Source organism: Elgaria multicarinata, chromosome 11 (assembly GCF_023053635.1).
Source record: "Elgaria multicarinata webbii isolate HBS135686 ecotype San Diego chromosome 11, rElgMul1.1.pri, whole genome shotgun sequence".
Lineage (NCBI taxonomy): Eukaryota > Metazoa > Chordata > Lepidosauria > Squamata > Anguidae > Elgaria > Elgaria multicarinata.
Window position 1 is genome coordinate 26,851,288 of NC_086181.1, and position 23,093 is coordinate 26,874,380.

Below are 23,093 nucleotides of genomic sequence, written 5' to 3' on the forward strand. Positions count from 1 at the left end.
ACTAGTTTGCTGATCAGAATGTCATGTGGTATTTTGTCAAAAGCTTTGCTGAAGTCAAGATATATTATGTCCACAGCATTCCCACAGTCCATAAGGGAAGTTACCCAATCAAAGAATGAGATCAGATTAGTCTGGCAGGATTTGTTCTTGTCATGCTCCAGTCATCTGGAACTTCACCCATCTTCCATGATTTTGCAAAGGTAACAGACTGTGGTTCTGAGAGTTCTTCTGCCAGCTCCTTTATTGCTGTAGGATGTAGTTCATTAGGCCCTGCAGATTTGAACTCATTCAAAGAAATCAGGTGTCCTTTGACCATTTGTTTATCAATCTCAAACTGCAATCCTTCCCCTTCAGCTTGTACTTCACTTTTCCCAGGGGATCATAGACCCAAATTTGAGAGAAGACTGAACCAAAGTAGGTATTTCATCTGCTTTAATTTTGTATATTAATGTGGTGGCCATTTCACCAATTTCTTGAATTCATGTTGAAAAAGCATTTTCCTTTGAAGGAAGGTAGACTGTAAGCCTATGCGGCAGGGTCTTGCTATTTACTGTGTTATCTGTACAGCACCATGTACATTGATGGTGCTATATAAATAAATAATAATAATAATAATAGACATTTCTTGTGCACAGAAGCACTCCATCCTTAGGATTTTATTTTAAACCAAGCCCCCTCAAGGAAATAGCACTCTGCACATGTTGACTCATGCCCTTTACAAGTAGTACACTCTTCTTTTTTCAAAAAAATAAATAAAATGATTCCTCTTTGTTCAAACAAGGAAGCTGATCCGTTTGTTCTGAGTGATTGACACAAAAAAAACCATCTAAAGAATGCATCTGGGTATTTAAAAAGACACCACTCATTTTCCCTCTAGAACCAACAGCAGCCAGTGCTAGAAAGCAACATCTTTTCTGATCGTCAAAGAAAGAACCAGGTAGGAATGGCAAAGACTGGAAAAGGGGCATTTGTATATTTGGGATTCGCTAGGAGAATTGTGTGTGGGGCAAACTAGATGTTACATAGGAGATGCATGATTGGATCTCCCCATATAATTTTTTTTTTAAAAGCAGCCACAGTACAGGGAAAGATGGGACTGAGCATTTCCTACATTGACAATACCCAGATCCAAATGATCCAAATGCTGTTAACTGCAGAGGAACAAGATTTTTAAAAAATACATGTGAGATCCAATAACATCTTCTGTGCCTCTAAAATTGCATTATGGATCTGTAGGGACAAGAGCAGTCTAAGTATCTACAGAAGTTTATTTCCTTGGAGGAAATCTTATGGACAAGAGCAAGAATTGTCTTTCATCTATAGGAAGGCAATGTTTTTAGTGGTTAGAGCAAAATGGCTAGTCGATGCTCTAACTGACCCTGTTTTGGGGGGTTAGTCCCTAGAACATTAGAATCTATAGTCCATCCTTATTTTTTTTTCCCTTTGTTGACATTTTTAGTGTGAGTTGCTAAATGTGTCATTCTTTCAAGGGCAGATAATTCCTGGAAGTTGGGGAGAAATGCATCGTAACTCCAGTGTGCATGTAATGCAGTGCAGGCAAATGAGCTCTAAGGCACCATGATGGAGCACACACTCTCAGGGCTTACACTATGACTTCATCATATCCCATAGTTATCAGTGCTACCAATCCATTGATGAGACCCAGCTTTACCTTTCTATCCCAAACATTTCTCCCTCTCTCCAGTCCTGTATCTCCAAATTCCTTTCTGCTGTTTCCACCTCGAGGCACCTCTATTGTAAGTCATGAAGAAAGCTTTGATGTGGATAACGTTCCAGCATACCACCTTTGTTTAAATTTAGGACTGATGGGCATCTTTAGAATCTGGTGGTTCCAGTTTCGATCCTACCTTCCCAATTATAAAGACAGAAACGTGGCTTCATTTCCCTCTGAGTTTTAACAGTCTCTGCCTTTCCGCCAGCACACTAGATGTTCTATGGGCACAAGCCATTGATAAAAAGCACACATCCTTCCGCTGTTAAAATATTCAGTCCTTCAGTCATTGAAAGAAAAACAATAACAAAACAGTTAAATGTTTACTTCATAAAAGAATAAGAAGAGCCATGTTGGGTCAGACCAAGGCCTTAGCTAGACCAGGCTATATCCCTGGGCAAACCCAGGGATCATCCCTGTGTGTCCAGATGATGCACAGGGGATCCCAGGATCTGGACGGGAGCATCCCTCCCTTGCCCCGGGATATAGCCCTCCCCTTTGGGCCCGTTTTTTCCATGGTCTCAGGCTGAGCCCGAGACCATGGAAATCTGGCCCATTTCCACAGCTTGACCCCACTCTGCACGATTACTCGCGCGGAGCCGGGAGCCGCACACGGGGCGCAGCGCTCCTCAGGAGCACTGCACCCATTGGGGTTAGGGTGGAGGGAATGGGGAAACCAAATTAAATTTAAAAAAAAACTTACCTTTAGCACACAAGTGTTCGTGCACTGCATCATCTTTAAAAAAATTAAAAATGGTGGGTGCGACGCCTCTCTTCCTGAGGTTGTCGTGCCTTACGTGTAAACGGGGCAGAGATCTTGCATTAATCACAATGAGAGATCTCCCCTCCTCTCACCTGGACTTTCAGGTAGGTCTAGCTAAGGCCCAAGAGTCCATCTAGCCCAGCATTCTGTTTACACAGTGGCCAACCAGCTCTCAACCAGGAACCCACAAGCAGGACACGAGTGCAACAGCACCTTCCCACCCATGTTCCCCAGCAACTGATGTACATTGGCTTACTGCCTCTGATACTAGAGGTAGAATATAGCTATCAGAACTAGAAGCTACCTCAATTTTACCTCAGTTTCTTCCCCCTCCCAAATAAGGGATGCTTCCTTACTTCAATGGGTGGGCATATAGAGTGTGGTTGTGGGTGGGTGTCTGCATGTGTGTATGTTCACACAGGTGTTTGTGCCCGGGGCACAATACCAGGTACATTCCTGGATTTGAAAAGGTTGTGCACCCCCACCTACATTAAAGTTTCAGTGGTGTTGCATATGCATGAACTTTAGTTTCGCAACTAAATTTTGTTACAGTATTTTATAAATCATAGTACAATCTTTATGGCATCTCTTTTCTTAAGGAAAGAACATATTGTTTCAGTCTATTACCACTCCTAACTTAATAATAGAAAGATGGACCCTCCCTCTCCTGAGAAACTGGAGCAAAGAAGACTTCTCAAGTCAGCTTCTGGTCTACAGATCCTATTCTGTTTGCCTTGTCAGAAAGAAAGAAACCTGAATAAAAACCAGAGTGTGATTCAGACATAAGAAAGAAGTAATGGGAAAACCAAAAGAAACCAGGATTAATTCATCAGTGACTTAGCCTAGCTCACAAAGAAATTTTTGATTCATTTAAAGCAGTTAACACTTTAATTGCATTTAAATTGCATTTCTTCTCCATTTGTTTCTTGTGTGGGCTGAGCCCGGTTTGCCCCAAAGGAGGAGCCAACACTGCATGACTGCCTGTTCCAAGGCAGTACTGCAGCAGGAAGTATTTACTGCAGCAGAAACTGGTGGGTTTCTTTGGGGTGATCCCCTCATGCCTGACTCAGAAAACCACTCAGACCAAGGCATTGGTACTATCTGCCAGTCCAGTGAGCTGAACCAGCCACTTTCCTCTGGTGGCATTTACTCTGGTGTCTTCCCTGCACTGAATTTTAGTTTGTAAGCTCCTTGGGGCAGGAAACTGTCCTTCTGTTGCTTGGAAGGGCCACTAATACTGAAGAGTCTATAAAATAAATTAGTAATAGTACAGTAGTGTCTTCCTTATGGAAACCAAAACACTACTTTTGGTATAATGTGGAAACATCTTAAGAGACACGGCTTCTTGTTGTTGTTGTTGTTGTTTCATACTGCTGTGTACCTGTTAAGGTCACTAAAAAGTTTGGCATTACTAGGAGTAAGATGGAAGTATTTCAGGGAGGGCCAGGATTTGGGATTCTGCTGGGGCCTAGAGGATTCAAAGAATTGATACTTCTACACGGAATCACTCCCCAGACTCCACCAGTCCAACTCTTTCATCTTTGATATGAAATTTTATAGCACAGATACCAAAAGACACTGAGAGAGAAGTAAAACCACTGTTTTCTGGAACTAACTGGAGCTGAACAGCTTGGGAAAGGACTACAGAAGAATTGGCAACTATGCGGTTTGTGCTCTCCCTGCTCACTGTATGGCTGCTGCAACTGACCGTGGTGCAAGGTGAGTGGAGGCAGCGGGGAGATGCTTGGGGAGAGGATAGAGCTGTTCCTAACGGTGTAGAAGATTCTGAGCACGTTCAGCTGAGGGTTCATCTACACCAAGCAGGATATTGCACTATGAAAGCAGTACGAAAGCGGTATATAAAGCCACACTACTGCTTTACAGTGGTACTGAAGTGCACTGACAATTGTTGGGGCCCATGACACATACCATATACCACTTTCATACCACTTTCATAGTGCTATATCCTGCTTGGTGTAGCTGTGTCATGGGCCCCAACAGTTGTCAGTGCATTTCAGTACCACTGTAAGGCAGTAGTTTAGATCCTGCAGTGCACGTCAATACCGCTACAAAGCAGTAGTGTGGCTCCTGCCTTTTATATACCCCTTTCATACTGCTTTCATAGTGGAATATCCTGCTTGGTGTAGATGAGCCCTGAATGTACTTAATAACCCCCTTCAGGACATCTGGTGAAATGCAGCAAATTTGGGGTGAATTCAGTGAATGCTACGACTTGAGGGGAGGGGCTGGCATGCACATTCCTGCACCAACTCTAAATTTTCTGCCCATATGTGTTATTTGAATACCTGTGTAAGGCAAACAAATGGTATTTTGTCTTGAGGTCCCAATTGATAAGACTGAGTGCTCACAGCCTTTCTTGATGTCTGCTTCTTTGGGTATAAGATGGGAATATAAGGCTGTCTAAATATTCTTTAAACCATAATTTCAGATATGAATTTCTTCCACAGAGCTCAGTACAGCACACATGGGGTTTCAAGGGGGTTCCCTATACAGGTATTAACCACACCACACCTTAGTCAGAGACAGGTTGATGTGCAAAGCTTGTATAGAACCTTGACAACATTAATCTTACCTACAAAACCAAACCAGCACACAATGGCTGTTTGGTCCACAAAAAAGGAAACTGCAATTGCATGGTGGAACTGGGTGGATCATGCTCTAACACACACACACACACAGAGAGAGAGAGATTATTATGACATAACAAACCCTTAAACTAGGTCTGTTGCATCAACCCTTCTCAGGTCAAGCATCACCACTTGAAAACCTGAGGGGGGTTAATTAAAACCTTTCCCCTAGCTATGATTTGGTTTGGGTTGGGTTGGGTCCAGGTTACCTGCAGGATCGCCTTCTCCCATACAGTCCGCCCCACACACTCAGGTCCTCTGGGGTGAACTTACTTCAGTCAGCCAAGACTAGGCTGACATCAGTTTCCCAGAGGACCTTTTCTTCTGTTGCCCCTGGATTATGGAACGGCCTGCCGAAGGAGATTCATAATATTAACTCTCTCTGTGATTTTAAGGCAGCTTTGAAGACTAGCCTTTTCCGGCAGGCCTACCCAGATTAATGTAAAGTCAAGAATCTTTAAAATGTGTTGATTCCTGTACTAATGTTGTTCTCCACCTCAATCCAAAGGGAGAGGCGGGTAAGAAATAAATAAATAAATTATTATTATTATTATTATTATTATTATTATAATTATTAGGGATGCAGGTTTAATACAGGATCTGTTCTAAATATACTGTGGGTATAATCTGGGGTGGGTGTTTAATAACTGTAAGGCAAGTAAATAATGCCAAGCTTTGCATGGTATTTGGTAGGGTGACCATATGAAAAGGAGGACAGGGCTCCTGTATCTTAAACAGTTGTATTGAAAAGGGAATTTCAGCAGATGTCATTTGTATATATGGGGAACCTGGTGAAATTTTCTCTTCATTACAACAGTTAAAGCTGCAGGTGCCCTGCCCTCTTTTAAATCTGGTCACTCTAGTATAGCTCCTGTACTTTACCTGTTGTGATGAAGAGGGAATTTCACCAGGTGCTGCATGCGTACAAATAACACCTGCTGAAATTCCCTAACTGTTAAAGATACAGGAGCCCTGTCCTCCTTTTCATATGGTCACCCTATATTTGGTAGCTAACAAAATAAAAATAAGTTTATTGTTATTTAAAAACTTTAAATAAAATATAATACATTCAATCCTGCCTACTCTAAACTCTCCATACACCAACCACCTCTCTCTCTTTACACCAATCATAAGTCCCTAGAATCTAAACTCTTCTTACTTTACAAATAAAAACCACAAAAAAACAAAACCTATAAACTCCCTCACAAACTCCCAACATGCTCCTTATATACTCTCTACCCCCTACCTATTACTTCATAAACCACACCCACTCAGTTCTAACATTCCCTACTTCCCAGATATACAAAGGCAATATAATCAATTGTGGGGTAACGCCACAGTTATTTCTCAGGCCTTTGCTAGACAAGGGGTTAGCCCAGTGCGAGTCCCGGGCGAGTCCCTGTGTGTCCAGATGACACACAGGGGATCCCGGGCTCAGGCAGGGGTCAAACCTCCATGGCCCCGGGGTAACCGGCACCGCTTGTGGCCCAGTATTTCCTGCGGTCTCAGGCTGACCCTGAGACCGTGGGCATGTAGCCCGTTCCACTGCTTTTCCCGGCTACTACATTTACTCGAGAGTAGCTGGGAAAAGCAGCAGACAGCGTGCAGTGCTCCGCAGGAGTGCTGTGGCCATCAGGGCAGGGTGGGGAGATAGGGGGAATCGGAGCCAGGTGGGATGGGGAGGGAATCGGAGCCAGGGGGATGGGGGCAAAACGGAGATCATGGGTGAGGGATCGTGGGCTGGGGATCACAGGTGGGGGGGAATGGAGATCATGGGTGGGAGATCGTGGGTGGGGAGGAAATGGAGATTGCGGGCAGGGATCACAGGCAGGGGAAAACAGAGCCTTGGGGAGAGGGGGTACAACTGAGCCAGAGCGGGGGGACATTGAAGCCAGGGGGAGCAAGGAACCTGTTAAAAAAAAAACCCTTACCTTTATCATTGGTGCACACCTGCACACATGGCCCTTTAAAACTTAAAAAAAATGGCGGACATGACAGGTCCTTCCTGCAACCCGTCACGTCTTACGTGTAGACAGAGGTGACGGCCCGCACTATTTGTAGCACGGGCTTGCCCCTCCTCCTGCACGGATTCCAAGGTAGGTCTAGCAAAGCCCTAAAAGTAAAAAGTGTTGGAATTCTTTCTTTCTCTCAGGGCAACAAAGATTTGGGGGCTCCTAGAAAGTCACATCCTCTGCCCACTTCCTCTGCTAATAGGGAACAGTCAATACTATTGGTCAGAACTCCCCTCCAGTTGGAACTTTTATTAATTTTTCAGAAGATAAACAACAAAACACTCCTCATTTTAATCTCAAACAGAAGTTGGCATGTAGATAATTTACAACACAAAGAGGTAGCAAAACCACATTCCATGCACAGAGACACACAGAGAGAGCATAAAAAGAAAACATCTATCATTAACTTTTATCAATATATCTTGGACCTATAACCCTAAATGGCCTCACCCAGGCTTAATCCCCTATGTCATTGGAGCACTTACTCCTAATCCCAGTACAGATGTAAAAGCTGTGCTTATTGGGCTGGGCTGGTGGCCCAAACTAGAGCTGAGTCACTCGCATCTATGCCAATTTAGATGCCATTGTTCTAACACAGTCAGAAATTGATGTGACCAGAGTGCCATCTAGGGGATTGTCTATACGGCTTGTTTCCCCCAACCTAAATACGCATATTCACATTTCAGGACACATGACGCAGCCATCCGTTCGCCGTAGGGCCGGGTTTTTAACCCGATTATGCGCATATTCGCATTTGCGATTTACCGCAACTTTTAGATCACATCTGAGTTTGCACTGCATTATGGCTATGTGTCTTTGAGGGAGTTAAATTGCATTTCGACATGTGTTGGAGCTTTGGGGGTAGGACAACGTGAATGTCCAATTTCCCACCTATCGGCTGCCTCGTTTGTTCGCGTGCCATTTTTATTTTGAATTCTCTGATTCTGCTGCCTCGTTCCTTTCACACACACCCTGCTCCCAGTTTGTCTGTATATGAATTTGTGGAGCTCCGCATATAAAATCTATAGCTTCCATCGTCTCTCCTCTGTAGCATCGTATATGCATATGTGCACATGTGCGCATTTATAACTGCACTATAAAAAATCAGGAAATAAATTGCTGTTGCTGCAGTGTGATGCTTTTTAGCTAGATTCGAATTAACTTAAATTTGGGTTTATTTAATAAGGAGCAATCCCATTGTCACATAGACAGGGTCTAGTTATGTTTTCATGGATACTTTTCACCAAGTATAGCCTGAGACTGTAAACAAACAAGGGGACAGCCCATTCCCACTGGAGAATGCCACATCATACTCTTGCTGCTATTTATATGGGAGTGTAAAGGAATGGGGGACATTGTCCCCCTGAGGTAAATAACCTGGCAGCAGAAAACTAGGAAAGTGTGTGGGTTACTAGGTCTGATTGGCTAGCGTGATGCGAATCACTGGGCCTGATTTTGTACAAGCACAGCTTGCACATTACCTTGTTTTGAGCAAGCTGCAAGGTAGAGCCCCAAAATTCAAAGAAAGCTCCCTAATTAAAGCTCTAAGGAGTCCAGGCTCACTTTTTAAATCTGAATGCACCAATTGCACATTTGACAGATATGTTATTGTTTTATTCAAGTTGGGAATAGCCACATTTGTATGATTACATCTTGGCTTATCAGTTGTGGCTCCAATAGATAAGGCAATCAATAAAATAAGGCTTCCAAAAGATGAAATGGAAATCCGGGTGAGGGTGGGGGTTGTTCTAACATTAATAAAGTGGAAAGGGTTTCACCAACCTTCCTGAAAATTGCATGTGCCAGAAAGAAATGCCAATTTTCTATAATCTGAAAATTTTAGGAAGATTAGTTAAAGATTGAGGAAGAAAGGGCAGTTAGCAGGAAAAAAAGAAAAAAAAACTTGGTAGCACAAACGTGTTTCTAAAAACTTATATTGGCAACTTTTGTGCCCATCATTAGGGAAAATATCATAGGATCCATACTTTAAAGATTGCTGTTTTCTTATTCCCATTCTACTGTAGTCAGTGGGATGGGATTTTTAAAAAAAATATATATCAATTTTTAAATACTTTCATTTGCTAATGAAAGCCTTTGGAAGTTCATAATGCAACACTTGAAATGTTGAGGGCAAGGGGAGAGGAATGCCCATGGCGCAGAGTGAAAGCAGAAGTAGCCGTGAATTTCTGCGACCTGTGTGTGTGTGTGCATGGATATTATTATTATTATTATTATTATCATTATTATTATTATTATTATTATTATTATTATTATTATTATTATATTTAATTGTTTCCCACCTTTTCCCCAATACTGGAGCACAAGGTGACTTTATAAAATTAAAACATATACACTTAAAGCATACAAATAGAAATATACAAAAGTTAAAAATATAATTAAACCATTTACATAGTATTGAAACATTTTAAAGATTAAAATGCAAATTTAAAAAAAAAATCCAATGCATTAACAAAGGTACAGACTATTCCAAAAGGCTGCCAGAATATGTTTTTGCATGTCTCTGGAAGTATAGCAGAGGGGGAGCCAGTCTAGTCTCCTTGGGAAGTGAGTTTCCGAGCCTTGGAGCAGCCACAGAGAAGGCCCTCTCCCATGTTCCCACCAGGCATGCCTATGATGGTGGTGGGACCGAGGGAAGGACCTCCTATGAAGTTAAACTATGGAATTCACTACCACAATGTAGTGATGGCCACCAATTTAGATGGCTTTAAAACGGGGATTGGATAAATTCTTGGAGGAGAAGGCTGTCAATTGCTACTAGTCCTGATGGCTAAGTGCTAACTCCAGTATTGGAGCCAGTGGGTGGGTGGGTGCTGTTGCACCATGTCCTGCTTGTGGGTCACTGATTGACAGCTGGTTGGCCAAACAGAGTGTTTGACTAAATGGACTGTCTACCTGGATTAATTATCCCTACCTGGACTTTGCTCAGTTCCACACGCTGGATTCTAGGAGAGGTCTCTTTCAACCTTCCTGTAGGTCCATGAAAGTCTGGGCTTCAGGTCTCTCCTTGGGATAGGTAGCAAAACATTCCTTTTTTAAAAAAAACCAAAAACCTTCCTTTTCTCTAAAAGTTTGGACCATACTGCTGTCATGTCAAAAGCTTCAAACACTTCATTTAAGTAGTTTGGACTGGTGGAATTTTAAGTGGAACTAAAGTAACATTTCAAATTGCTGCTGGAACTACTAACTTTGTTATGGGACTACTAACATTTAGCATGCTAACATTGTTTTTTCATAGATCTTAGCAACAGTAAACTGTAGTGCATTTTGCATAGTGTATTTTCTTTCTATTCATTGCATGTTTCACAATTGACTCCTTTGCATTTATTTTTTCTTTATAAACCATTCATATCTTAAGATTTCTTGTGTGCCATGTTTCATTGGCTTAACGAATTAAAAGGATATTCATTGTTTTCCTGCTTATGTTTTAAAATCTGTTTTCAACAAGCCTAGTAACTTCAAGAGTTGGGGAAAATCTTCACTCTCTTTGCAAAGAAACACTGAATAAAGTACTCCTAGAGATAAATTATACTGACCCCAACCACATAACAGTATTCTCCCTTCTGAAGAGGTCTGGACTAACAAACTGGCAGACCATAACAATTTTCATGTGCCCATTTGCTTTATGAGGATCTCCCTGGCTGGGCCTCATAGGAATCTATATGGATATATGGAGCAGGCATACACAGCCTCTTAGAATGTTGAGAATAGCAAATCTAAAATCAAGTACGTTACTTTTCAAACACCAAGGAATCATTAAAAAAAATCTGCTGGTTTAAAGGGCCAGAAGATTGCATGATAAAAAGTGTCATCTGGAACCACTCTATGGCCATAGTTACACCTAAGGTTTATCCCAGGATCATCCCTGGTTCGTCCCTGCCTGAGCGCTGGATGCCCTGTGTGGCACTTAGATGAACAGATTTGACCCCAGGACAATCCTGGGATAAACCTTAGGTCTAGCTACGGCCTATATGTAATCCTGATTCATTTCCCTTTTCTATAGTGTCTCTTAACTGAATTGTCTTCCTCTTTTTTACTCGCTTAGGTGCTGCTACCTCGGATGCAGGTAAGAAGCTTTAATAAATTGGAAGCATTTCTTCATTGGGGGTGATGCAGAAGCAGAGCTTCTGAAATTTCAGAAACTATCCAGTCCCAACTCCTTACCTAAGACAGGATCCTCTTTAATGCACCACATGTCAATACCCTTGGATAGGATAAATGCATTTTAAGTGGATTCTAGCATATTACAACTCAAGAGCTATGCATAAGAAAAAAGAAAGAAAAAGGTGTCCCATTCTAAATGGGGCTGCATGGTTCCAGAAAAAGTTTTCCAAGTGCCTTTAGCAAGTAATTTAAGCCATGTGCTGTAAGGCAAAGTGACATCCTCCCCATTCACACTCTCTGGTTGGATGGATGCCTCATTTTAAGTGAGGAGAAATTCTTCCTAGCTCCAAAGTTGCCCATGGCTCAAGCAAAACCAACCCAACATGCCTCTCCAATAGAGCAATATCAACCAGTCATCTCAGCACCAGCCTGGTCTCCTCTGATCCACAGAAATGAGAAAGCCAAGGTTTTAGAAGACCTTGCTTCCAGAACTGCGGACAAGAGTTTGCAGGGAGATAATATTGTTAGGGCTAAGAGCCAAGAATTCTGTCACCAACTTCTGTCACCAACTACTTATTCCAAAATAAAATACATTTTTTTCACAAATTTAAAATCCAGCTTAGTTTTCCGAATTAAACACGACATTTCAAATGTAGCAATTTCTAGCTTTGCCACCTTAACATTTACTTAGCAATAAGCAAAAAAAAATGCATTATGCTTGTAAGCCTATATACTTCCCTGGGCGTAAATTCTGTTAAACTCAATGAAGCTGACCTCTAAGTAGACAGTATAGGATTGCAGAACTGAGCTGTAACCCTAAGTATACGTAGTGCCTTTTAGCATGCAGGTGAGGTGCTCCATTTGGTAGGTAAGACTGCTCCAAGTATCTGAGCATTATTTATGCCATCCCAGCCTTACAAGAATTAGAATCCACTACAATCCCAGAGATTGGCTAAAGTAGTGATGGGGAAGTCCCGCCCCTTACATCCCTTCATCCCAGGCTCTGAAAGTGCCTTCAGATCAAAGGTTTAAATGGAACCTAGGCCTCAGCTAGATCTACTGGTCTAGCGGGATGGAGGGGTGAAGATCTCAAGATATTTTTACTGCAAGATCTCCCCCTCTGTTCACACACAGCGCACAATGACCTCAGAGGGAGAGGAGTCACACCCGCCATTTTGGTTTTTTTCTTAAAGGGGAAAATGTGCACCAAAAGGTAAGGGTTTTTTTTAAAAAAAAAAAAATCCCTGCTCCCTCCATCCCACCCCCAATGGGTGCAGTGCTCCTGAGAGCTCTGCACCCCGTGTGCAGGTCCCAGCTCCTCACGAGGAACTGCAAGGAACCGGGACAAACCGCAACGCCCGGTCACATATTCCATGGTCTCGGGCTCAGCCCAGTACCATGGAAAAACCAGGCTCAAAGGGTAGGGTGAGATCCAGGTACAAGGAAGGGATCATCCCTCCCTGATCCCGGGATCCCCTGTGTGTCATGTGAACGTACAGGGACGATCCCGGGGATCGCCCCGGGATTTTGCCCTGTCAAGCTAAGGCCCTAGTCATACGGGAGAAGAGCTTGTGTATGTGGCCACTTTAGCCCAACGTACAAGTTGATCGATGCCTGTATAGGGCTATGAGACAGAAGCAAAGCACACGTTGCTTTACATCTATATCTAGCAGCTATTTCTATTTCTTTCTAGTTTTCCTCTTGAATAGGACAAGAGAGGCTGATCCAGATAGAAACAATAGTGGAGAGAAGGGTTAAAGACCCCTCTATCTCTATCTTAGGTTCTCAATCTGGATCAGACCCCTTGACCCTAATATAGAGTAGAAATGGGGAGTGTGTGGTGTAGTTGCTTGATACTGATGTAAAGCAATGTCTAATTTGGCCTTAAATTATTGCTAGAAGAGTAATTCAGGAAAGCTAGTAATGATCCCAAGGAACCACCCCCCTCGCAGAGGCCATTTTTGACACTTTCCCTCCTGCAGCTAAGCAGGCACCATTGCTGCATACTGAAATCTTCATACATTGTGATTTTAATTTTCTTGTGAAACACTCAGAGAGCTTCAGCTATTGGGCAGTATAGAGAGGCAATAAATAAATAAATAAAATGTGATGTTTTTACCTGAAATCTGGGTAGGCTTCTTCTGTTGAGAAATAATAAAGCAATATACCAGACTGAATATTCCCAGGAGGCTAGGTAATTGGAAATGTTGTTCTAAAACACGCACAAATATTTGTAAGAAAATTTACATTGAGACATTTTGTTTTGTATTGTAGCACTTCCATTTTGTGAGTATTGCAACTCAAAATGATAAATCCTCTCATTTCTTTTCCTTCTTCCCCAGTTTGTGGGCAGCGAAAAGTAATCTCTTCACGAATTGTTGGGGGCCATCTAGCCTCGAATGGTTCATGGCCTTGGCAAGTCAGCATTTTTCGAGGTGGAAGTCATATTTGTGGGGGTTCCCTCATAGCTGAGCAGTGGGTTATGTCATCAGCTCACTGCTATTTTGGGTAAGTATTTGGTATGTGTTGTTGTGAAGGCAGTATAAAGCTTCACCCCAGAGGCATCTGCAAAACTTTTCATATCTAACACTCAAAACTTTTCTACATGAAGCATTTATCGTGCGCTCATGTTAGTTCACTCACGGAAGTTCACGGGTCCTTTTCATGACGTCATCAACCTCCCCTGCCTCTCTTGCCTTTTTTGTAAGCTCATTCCACAGTGTTATAAATTGACAAAAAAGCAATAATGAATAAAATGCTCCAAAAACCACCATGACAGACTGTGTACTTCAAGAATCCCTTGATATTTCAGAAATTCTCCAGTGCCATCTAGTGGCTGCATCATTGAAACATATGGAATGTGCCCACAAACGGGGCGGGGAGCGGGAGAGTATGAGGGGAGTATGTGCATTGTCCCAATTGTGAACCCAGAAAGAAGAAGCCCAGGTAAGGCAGCAGGATTTTCCCTTGATGCAGAGAAGCCCTCAATGTCTTGAGCCTTAGCTAGACCTAAGGTTTATCCCAGGGTCAACCCTGCCTGCCCCCAGGATCCCCTGTGTTTCATTTACATGAACAGGGATGACCCCAGGATGATCCCGGGATAAGCCTTAGGTCTAGCTAAGGCCTTGGTCTCAGTGAGGCAGGGTCAGGAAGAGCAATGAAGAGTTTTCAACAGAGAAGAAGCAGAAGGTTGGTAATCAGGCAGCTTGGATAAGGGAGTTGCAGGCCTGGAGGCAAGCTTGGCAATCAAGCCATGAAACACGCAGATAAGCAAGGACAACCAGAAATTAGTTCGCTGCTCAGTCAATGGGGTCAGGTAGTGCTAGAGCACCTAAGGGCTCATCTACACCAAGCAGGACATTCCACTATGAAAGCGGCATTAAAGCAGTATATAAAAGCCAGGAGCCACACTAGTGCTTTATACTGGTATTGAAGTGCACTGACAACTGTTGGGGCCCATTGACATATGCCATATACTACTTGGTGTAGATGTGTCCTGGGCCCCAACACTTGTCTGCACTTCAGTACCACTGTAAAGCACTAGTGTAGATCCTGCAGTGCACTTCAATAGCACTATAAAGCAGTAGTGTGGCTCCTGCCTTTTATATACCGCTTTCATACTGCTCTCATAGTAGAACATCCTGCTTGGTGTAGATGAGCGCTAAGACTGTGCCGGATGGTAAATTACTCACTGAGAAGTCTTGGCCAGTGTCATCAGCTATATAGGACCAAGTGGAACCCTATTGGACTCCTGAGTTGGTAGCTGCAGCCATAGCACCATCTCACTATGGCCTGGAGGACACTGAAGTGCAACAACAGAAGAAGACAAGAAGTTCCATTTTCTGGTGGTAAGGAAGCATGAGGCATCTGGGCCCTGCTTCCAGTAGAGATGACAGAGGAATCCAGTTTGGGAGAGGAGCTTGCAATTTTTGCCAACTCAGCATTCCTGGACACCAGCTCGAAGATCCCTGAGCTGGCTTGACTTGGCACATGCTGAATTGGGCAAGCCTGTGGTTTCCCACTTGTTTTCCCCCCTCTAATTGCTCAGAAGGAAGAGGAATCCCTAAAATTCTAAAACAGGATTGGGTATCAACCCTTGGATGGAGAGAAGAGTCACTATAGGTTAGATGCAAGAAATGATAAGTTCTCATTACATGCAGTGCAGAAAAAGTTCTGTTTCTTCAGTAAGGCATGGTGCGTCTTAGATAACCACAGGGAGAATTTAACAGGGAGAATTATTATTTTTTTTAAAAAAAAAATTACTTACCCGAGTGCACGAGCGTTCGTACGCATCTGGCCCCTTAAAAAAAAAAATTAAAATGGCGGACATAACGGGTCTTTCCTTTAGCCCGTCGCACCTCATAGATGAGGGTGAGATCTCGCGATACTTGCATCGTGGGCTCTCCCCTCATCAGGCACGGATTTTAAGGTAGGTCTAGCTAAGGCCTTAGTCCTTGATAGGGAAAAATCAGCTCTAACAATAGCAGTAAGTATAAGAATGAATGAATGAATGAATGATAATAATAAATTATTTCTTACCCATTTTGATCGAGGCGGAGAACAACAGTAAATATAAAATACATAAAACTGAATTAAAATATAATATACATTGTTAAAACATCCTAAAAACATTCTAAAACATCTTAAAATACCTAATAATGATCCATTAAGAAAGATAAAGAATAGTTGGACAATGCCTTTTGATAGTTAGCACTAGGACCTCCTTGTCAGATGCACTGATGCAACACAATGGAGGAGGATGTGTTTAACCCTACATTCATAAGCTTCCTGATCCCAGTGCATTACACTGTGGCTTATTTTTTAAAGATATTTGGGATGCAATCTTATATTCTTGTTACACACTGGCTGGTGAGCTATAGGATTATAGTGTACTTAAAGCAAAACAACTTGATATTCGCTACCACTATGAAAGATATGCCACTGCCATGACAGATAACGGCCATAGCTAGACCAGGCCTATATCCTGGGATTGTCCCGGGATCATCCCTGTACATCCAAATGGCATACAGGGGATCCCGGGAGCAGGCAGGGATGAACACTCTATTTGCCTGGGATAATCCTTAGGTCTAGCTAAGGCCATAGTTGCAGAATTCCCCCCAATACAACAACAAAGATGTTTATTTTTATTCATTTCTGTTGTGTTTCACCCTACTTTCCCAGGTTGGGCACATATTGGATATGGCGACTGTTCTGCCATCCCTGCCACCCCTGCCACCCCACATTTAACTGAGTTATACGATTGTTCTGCCAAATCTCAAAATGGATCTCCCATGTAGCTTGGCCATCAGTAGAATGGAGTCTCAGGTTTGGCACGCCTTCCTGAAACCAAAGCTAAGCTTGTAAGCTCTTGTTGCATTTTACTTTTGTGTTCACAGATCACTCGTCACCTACCAATATGATGTGGTGCTAGGTATTACTCAGCTCAAGAAGCCCACAGATTCTGTGGTAGAATCCAAAGTGAAGCAGATTTTCTCGTACCCTGACTATGATGGCCAAAGTGGGGATATCGCTTTGCTTAAACTTATGTCCCCCGTGGAATTCACTGACTACATCTTCCCTGTCTGCCTGCCAGACTCTTCCGTACAGTTCCCTCCTGAAGCAGACTGCTGGGTCACCGGATGGGGAATGATTCGACCAGGAGGTGAGAAGTGTTCTTTGTGGTGCTCAATCAGTGTTTGCTGGCTTTCACAACATCACTGCCCATGATGCTTTACAGAGCAAGCAGTGGAAGAAACAACTTCCTTCCCCAAGGGTCTTACTATCCCAAAGTTGTAACAGGGAGAGAGAAGAACCATGGGGGAGAGAAATATAACACAAGAGATGGATCTGAGCAAATCCAGTTACACATAGCCAGATGCATTCAGTCAGTGCAGGAGCACCTTTTAGAGTTATCAAAGGACCATAGAATCATACAACAGTAGAGTTGGAAGGGGCCTATAAGGCCATCGAGTCCAACGCCCTGCTCAATGTAGGAATTCACCTTAAAGCATCCCTGACAGATGGTTGTCCAGCTGTCTCTTGAATGCCTCTAGTGTGGGAGAGCCCACAACCTCCCTAAGTAACTGGTTCCATTGTTGTACTGCTCTAACAGTCAGGAAGTTTTTCCTGATGTCCAGCCAGAATCTGGCTTCCTGTAATGTGAGCCCATTATTCCTGTAACTTGAGCCCACATTCCATTTCTTTCTCCTACAGTGCCGTTGCCACCCATAAATACCCTCCAGGAACTTAACGTATCACTGATAAACCGAACAGCCTGCAACAGTCTCTACAACAGTAATCTAAATATCTCATTGGGTGAAGAACCTATTAAACCTGATATGATCTGTGCTGGTTACCTGGAAGGTGGGAACGGCACATGCATGGTAGGATGCTCTCTAACCTGCTTTTTTGCAGCCATTGACTCTGGTAGGACAGGTGCATCCCACAACATGACAGACCAGCTTCCAGCCTGGTTTAATTCTAGAGTAACCAGATGCAAAAGAAGACAGGGCTCTTGCTCTTTTGAGAGGAATTTCAACAGGTCCAACTTGTTTGACTATTAAAGGAACAGCAGCCCTGTTTTCTTTTGTCTCTGGCAGCCCTATTTTATTCACAAGGACCTGTTAGTAGTGGGACACTCAGAATTCAATCCTCCTCCCTTTCCTGAGAAAAGAACAAGCATTAAAATTAATGTTGTATGGAAAATTTCTTTTCAGCCACTGTCATTCAAGTTGAAAGGTTGGGGGTGGGGATTGCCTTTGAAAACATTTCCAAAGTAGAAAAATTAACTTTGGTCAAGCTGGGAGATGCTACTTCTCCATCCTTCAAGATTCTGCATACTTAAAAAGGGAAATAATCATAATCAGGAGTTAGATGGCCAGGAATTGTGGTGTGGGTGAGGGTGTTTGGGGGTGTATCCATTGTTTTGCTGTATCAGCAGGGGGATGGACTAGATCAGTGGTCCTCAACTGGTCCAGATCCAAGACCCACCTCAGACTCCCAACCTGTAACATGGGACCCACTTTCACAATTTCATAATTGTTCAACATGGCAGCAACAGCTTTGCCGTGAGACAAATTTGGGTCATGACCCACCAGTTGAAGACCACTAGACTAGATGACCATTGATGTCCCTCCCAATTCTATGACCCTGTTCACACGACAGGTAAGCCATGGAGGCTAAATGTTTTGAGCTAAACATTATGGCTTAGCATGTCATGTGAACTGTGATGTTGTGTGTTGTGTGAACCATTCCTAACCATGGTGGCTACGTAACCACAGTTTAAACACTCTCACTAACCATTAGCTGCAAAAGGGTTAGTGGCCTAACCATGGCTTAGTGTGTTGTCTGAACAGGCTTTATGGTTCTTTGGTGGTTCTATTGTTGTTGACATAGTATGACATTCACCCAAGAGAATGATGTCTTAGGCCTTAGCTAGACCTAAGGTTTATCCCGGGATCATCCCGGGGTCATCACTGTTCATGTAAATGACACACAGGGGATCCCGGGAGCAGGCAGGGACAATCCTGGGATAAACCTTAGGTCTAGCTAAGGCCTTAGTCTCAATTATTTGATTATATAATCAGGTTAATCTGTATACATTTGTATATGAGATAAGACCATCAGTTTTAAAGACAAGCGCTTCCTCCCTTCGTTTTTAGCTGACAATGTATGAATCAGGCACCTTCATGGAAGAGGCATCCCCTCTTCACTTGCACACTGGAGAGGACGTCTCTTCTAAGGTGGAGCTCATTGACTACAATTTTTGTGGTTACTTGTATTTCGTTAAAATAAACATTATTTAGAACTTTTCCAGTAATCTTGAATGCCAGCCCATTGTAGACATGGGTGGTGGGAGGCTAAAGCCACCTTATGTGTATGTCACTGAGGTAAAATTGAAACATTATTCCAGCACTCCTACTTATTCTGCATATCAAATCTGATGGAGCAATGTTTTCCATATCAAACTTGATGGTGGTGTTATGGGCTAACTCCAATCATCTCTCTCCACAGGGTGATTCCGGAGGAGCTTTGGCTTGCAAACTGGAAGGAGGTTGGACCCAAGTTGGGATTGTGAGTTGGGGTAGAGGGTGTGCCTTGCGCAGCTACCCTGGCGTCTATGCTTCAGTGCCTTTCTATGCCAACTGGATCAATGAGACAATGGCTGCTAATGATGATGGGAAGAATGGTGGACTGCACCACACCTCCACAATGAAACTCCTCTTGCTCTCCTTTGCACTAGCCCTCCTGTGAGACATTCACCTCTCTGAATTCAGCCGGCCAGTGAACTGCATGGAATATCACTAATCAGAGGGCTGTTGGGATATGGTGATTCCAGAATTGCTATACACAATAGAGTAGAAATTCAAAAGACCTTATAACCATCTGCTATTGTGTCACTAAATTGGGTGCACCTGCATTTGAATTACTTTAAAATAATAATAATCATGGTGTAAGTGCTATGACTTACTGCAAAAAAGTATTGGGAAACTTTGAGAAAATGTGGAGAGAGAGAGATAGTTCCCTGATCTTTTGACTAACTAACTAGGCAAGATCATCCATCTGTTGATGGAAACTGGATTTTTTTCATTTCCAAATTTGCACAGATGAAAATTTGCACAAATTTGCACATGTGCAAATCCCCCCATATTCCCAAATTTCCCCAAAATGTGTGTTTTCACACTTTAGACCATGGGGGAAATGTGCATTTTTGGCCAGATTTTATTTTGTATGTATTTTGTGTGTAATTCACACAATATTCCCGAATGTTAGGAAAAGGTGAACAAGGAAAAAGCTGGTACACTGCAGAATTTGTGGGTCAGATTCAACCATCAGGAAAAGGTCCAATCTCAAATGGATAACAAAGATTAACAACCAGCACCTTTGTTAAACAATAAAACATGATACATTAATAAACATCATGGCTTCTTTCTTCTCATCCTTCACATTGATATCAGGTTTGAACTGATCAATTAACTTTGCCTCCTTCATCTTTTTCCTTCGGATGCTCTGCTCAATTGCTAGCACAGAGATCTTCACGAAGACTGCTCTGCCATAGGTTTTCCTTTGTATCGAGCGACCATGAAAAGCGCTCTGATGAACTTTACCCCCAAGAAAATATTGGGCACTTGTGTAAACTGGAATAATTTACATGTCTACTTGCATGTTCCCAAAATGTCAATCATGATGAAAATCTTATTAATTATGTCAGTGTCAGGATTATATGCTCCCTTTACTGATCAATATAAAAAAGTTTTTTAAAAACTCTCCATCATTCAAACTCTCCATATTTAAAATTATTGTTGTCGTTGTTGTTGTATTATAATGAATTAAATCTTGTCTACACTTGTATAGGGTATTAAACGTGAGAAAAAAGGCAACCTACTTTTTTAGGCAATGACACATGAAACAGGCACACTCATGAAAAAGGAATTTCCTCTTTTCTTGCACACAAGGGTGAATGCCTCTTCTAAGGATGTAAGTTTTGGAGCAGAGTGTGCCAAAACAAAACACCTTGATATCTATGCTTCACTACCTGTCTATGCCAACTGGATTTGATGGATAACTGACTGCAAAATGCCCCTGTTGTGACATTCCTCTTGATATCTCTTGCCCTGGCCTTCATATGAGACATCCAATTCAATGGGCCCATTCAGTGGACACCCTAAACCGTGGCTTTAACCATAGTGAATACAGATTTCTTCTTTATTCACTATGGTTAAAGCTATGGTTTAAGGGGTCTTCTGAACACAGCCTGGCTTTCTGGCTTAACCACCATGGTTAAAGCCATGGTTTAAGGTGTCTTCTGAATGGGGGCTCTGTTTTTAGTCTGCAAGCTAACTGCATGGAATACCAGTATGCGAGTGTTTGTGCCGCTCCATTTAATTATGTCCAGAATCACTACATGAAATAGGATAGAGATTCAGGGAGCCTTACCACCATTCTATTCTATCTGTCTAATGCGGGTGCATCTGCATTGCCCATTTGAATTCTTAGAAAATAATTTCATGATATTTAGGTGTTACAGCTTACCTCTACCCAAAAAAAAAACCCTTGGGCATCGTCACTTGAAGAAAAGCTGACATATCTTCATCCCACCATGGATTTTGGTCAGGAGCAATGACACTTAGGAAGTTTCCATGTTATGTTAAACATGATGTTTCAGTGTTTACAATGCTGATTAAATAAATACATCAATAATCTCATCGGATTTTTCAATTTCTGGAACTTGTAATCATAAAGAATGAAGCTTGGATTTAATTTCTCGGATGTTTAGAGCAATCCTAACTTTACATTTTGGAGGCTGGAGGGGGTTTGCCTGTGGTGGTGGGCGCCCTTCATCAACCTCCACTGGCAGGGATGAATGCCACTGGTGTGGGAACTCCACTACAGCCACACACAAGTGGGAAGTTACCAGAGGTAGGGGTGGCCAAAATTGCCTCTGCTCTTGCCCTACAAGCACTATCCCCACAAACTGGGCCACACGAACCTCCATCAGTCCACGTTTAATACTTCCAGCCTGTTCCGGTCAATAGATGGGAAAACATTATTGCAACATGAACCAATCGATAGGCCAGAATTGCAGTTAATATTGTAACATCTACATTACTTAACAAAATATGCTGTTAGTGAAATAAGTAAGACCCTTGCCAGGCTTACTGCCTTACAACGTATTCTGCACAAAAGGAAAGGGGATATACTGCCACATGTGGTACAGATACACCTGATTGGCTAGTCACTGCATGTTGCTGCAATGGGTGTGAGTGGTGTATGCCCATGAGAACATAAGAAATGCCATGCTGGATCAGACCAAGGGTCCATCTAGTCCAGCACTCTGTTCACACAGTGGCCAACCAGCCAACAACAACAGCAACAAACAATTTATTTGCTACCCGCCTCTCCCTCTGGATTGAGGTGGGGTACAACAAGCAGGACATGGTGCAACAGCACCCTCCCACCCATGTTCCCAAGCAACTGGTGCTCACAGGCTTATTTCCTCCAATACTGGATAATGAACAATGAAGAGCCTATTGCTGGATGATTCAGTGGGCATGGTTACCAACCACATTCTGGACCATATTTGCTTGGGCAACCCATTCTACACATAATGAATACAACTGAAACTGGTCTCTAGTTCAAGCTGAATGTTAAATAAGAAAGGGCCAAATGGAAGACAAGGAAACCGAAAAGAAGTTCAATAAATTCTGGGGATTGTTCCTCACTGTGATAGCTATTAGAAAGATACCAACACCAAAACCTTTCTTTTGTGTGTAAGCCTCTGCAATCCTATGTAAACCATTGGAATGGGGAAATGGCCCAAATGGTTAACCCACCCCCACATCTCTCTCTCTCACACACACACACACACATGTCCATTTCTGCTTAGTAGAGCCAAGAAGGGCCCTTTGGTTATCTGCGAAGGTGGACGGAGGAAGCAATTGGCCAAAGACTCATCATAGTTCAGGCTGGAGAAAGCTTGAGCCGTTGGAGAGCTATTGCGAAACAGAGGGGAGGAGGTGATGGTCCAATTTCCAATAAGGCAACTTCATAAAACCACCCATCACAGCTTTCTAGCCTGTGTACCTGAAAGAAATGGACCGGTATGAAGTCGTACATGCGGGAAACCAACTTTACAATGAAATATACGTTGTTTTCCAGTATCACAGTAATAATAGTGTATTCCCCCTATTCATTCATAAAAAATCAGGTGATAAGGTCACCTATTTCATGTTTTAAAAAGTGTTTTCCTTCAAAGGAGGAGTGATATTGCTTATGCACAGAGGCACTCCGCCAATGGGTTATTTTGCTTTCAGTTC

General features: G+C 42.6%; 1 protein-coding gene across 1 annotated transcript; it reads left to right on the plus strand.

Moving 5' to 3' along the window:
* Nucleotides 1-4,156: 4,156 nt before the first annotated feature.
* On the plus strand, nt 4,157-19,530 carry LOC134405622 (serine protease 33-like). The gene is made up of 6 exons (XM_063136864.1): nt 4,157-4,214; nt 11,219-11,239; nt 13,620-13,785; nt 16,674-16,939; nt 17,491-17,660; nt 19,291-19,530. Exons 1-6 carry the CDS (start codon nt 4,157-4,159, stop codon nt 19,528-19,530), a joined length of 921 nt encoding a protein of 306 aa, XP_062992934.1.
* The last annotated feature ends 3,563 nt before the right edge of the window (nt 19,531-23,093 follow it).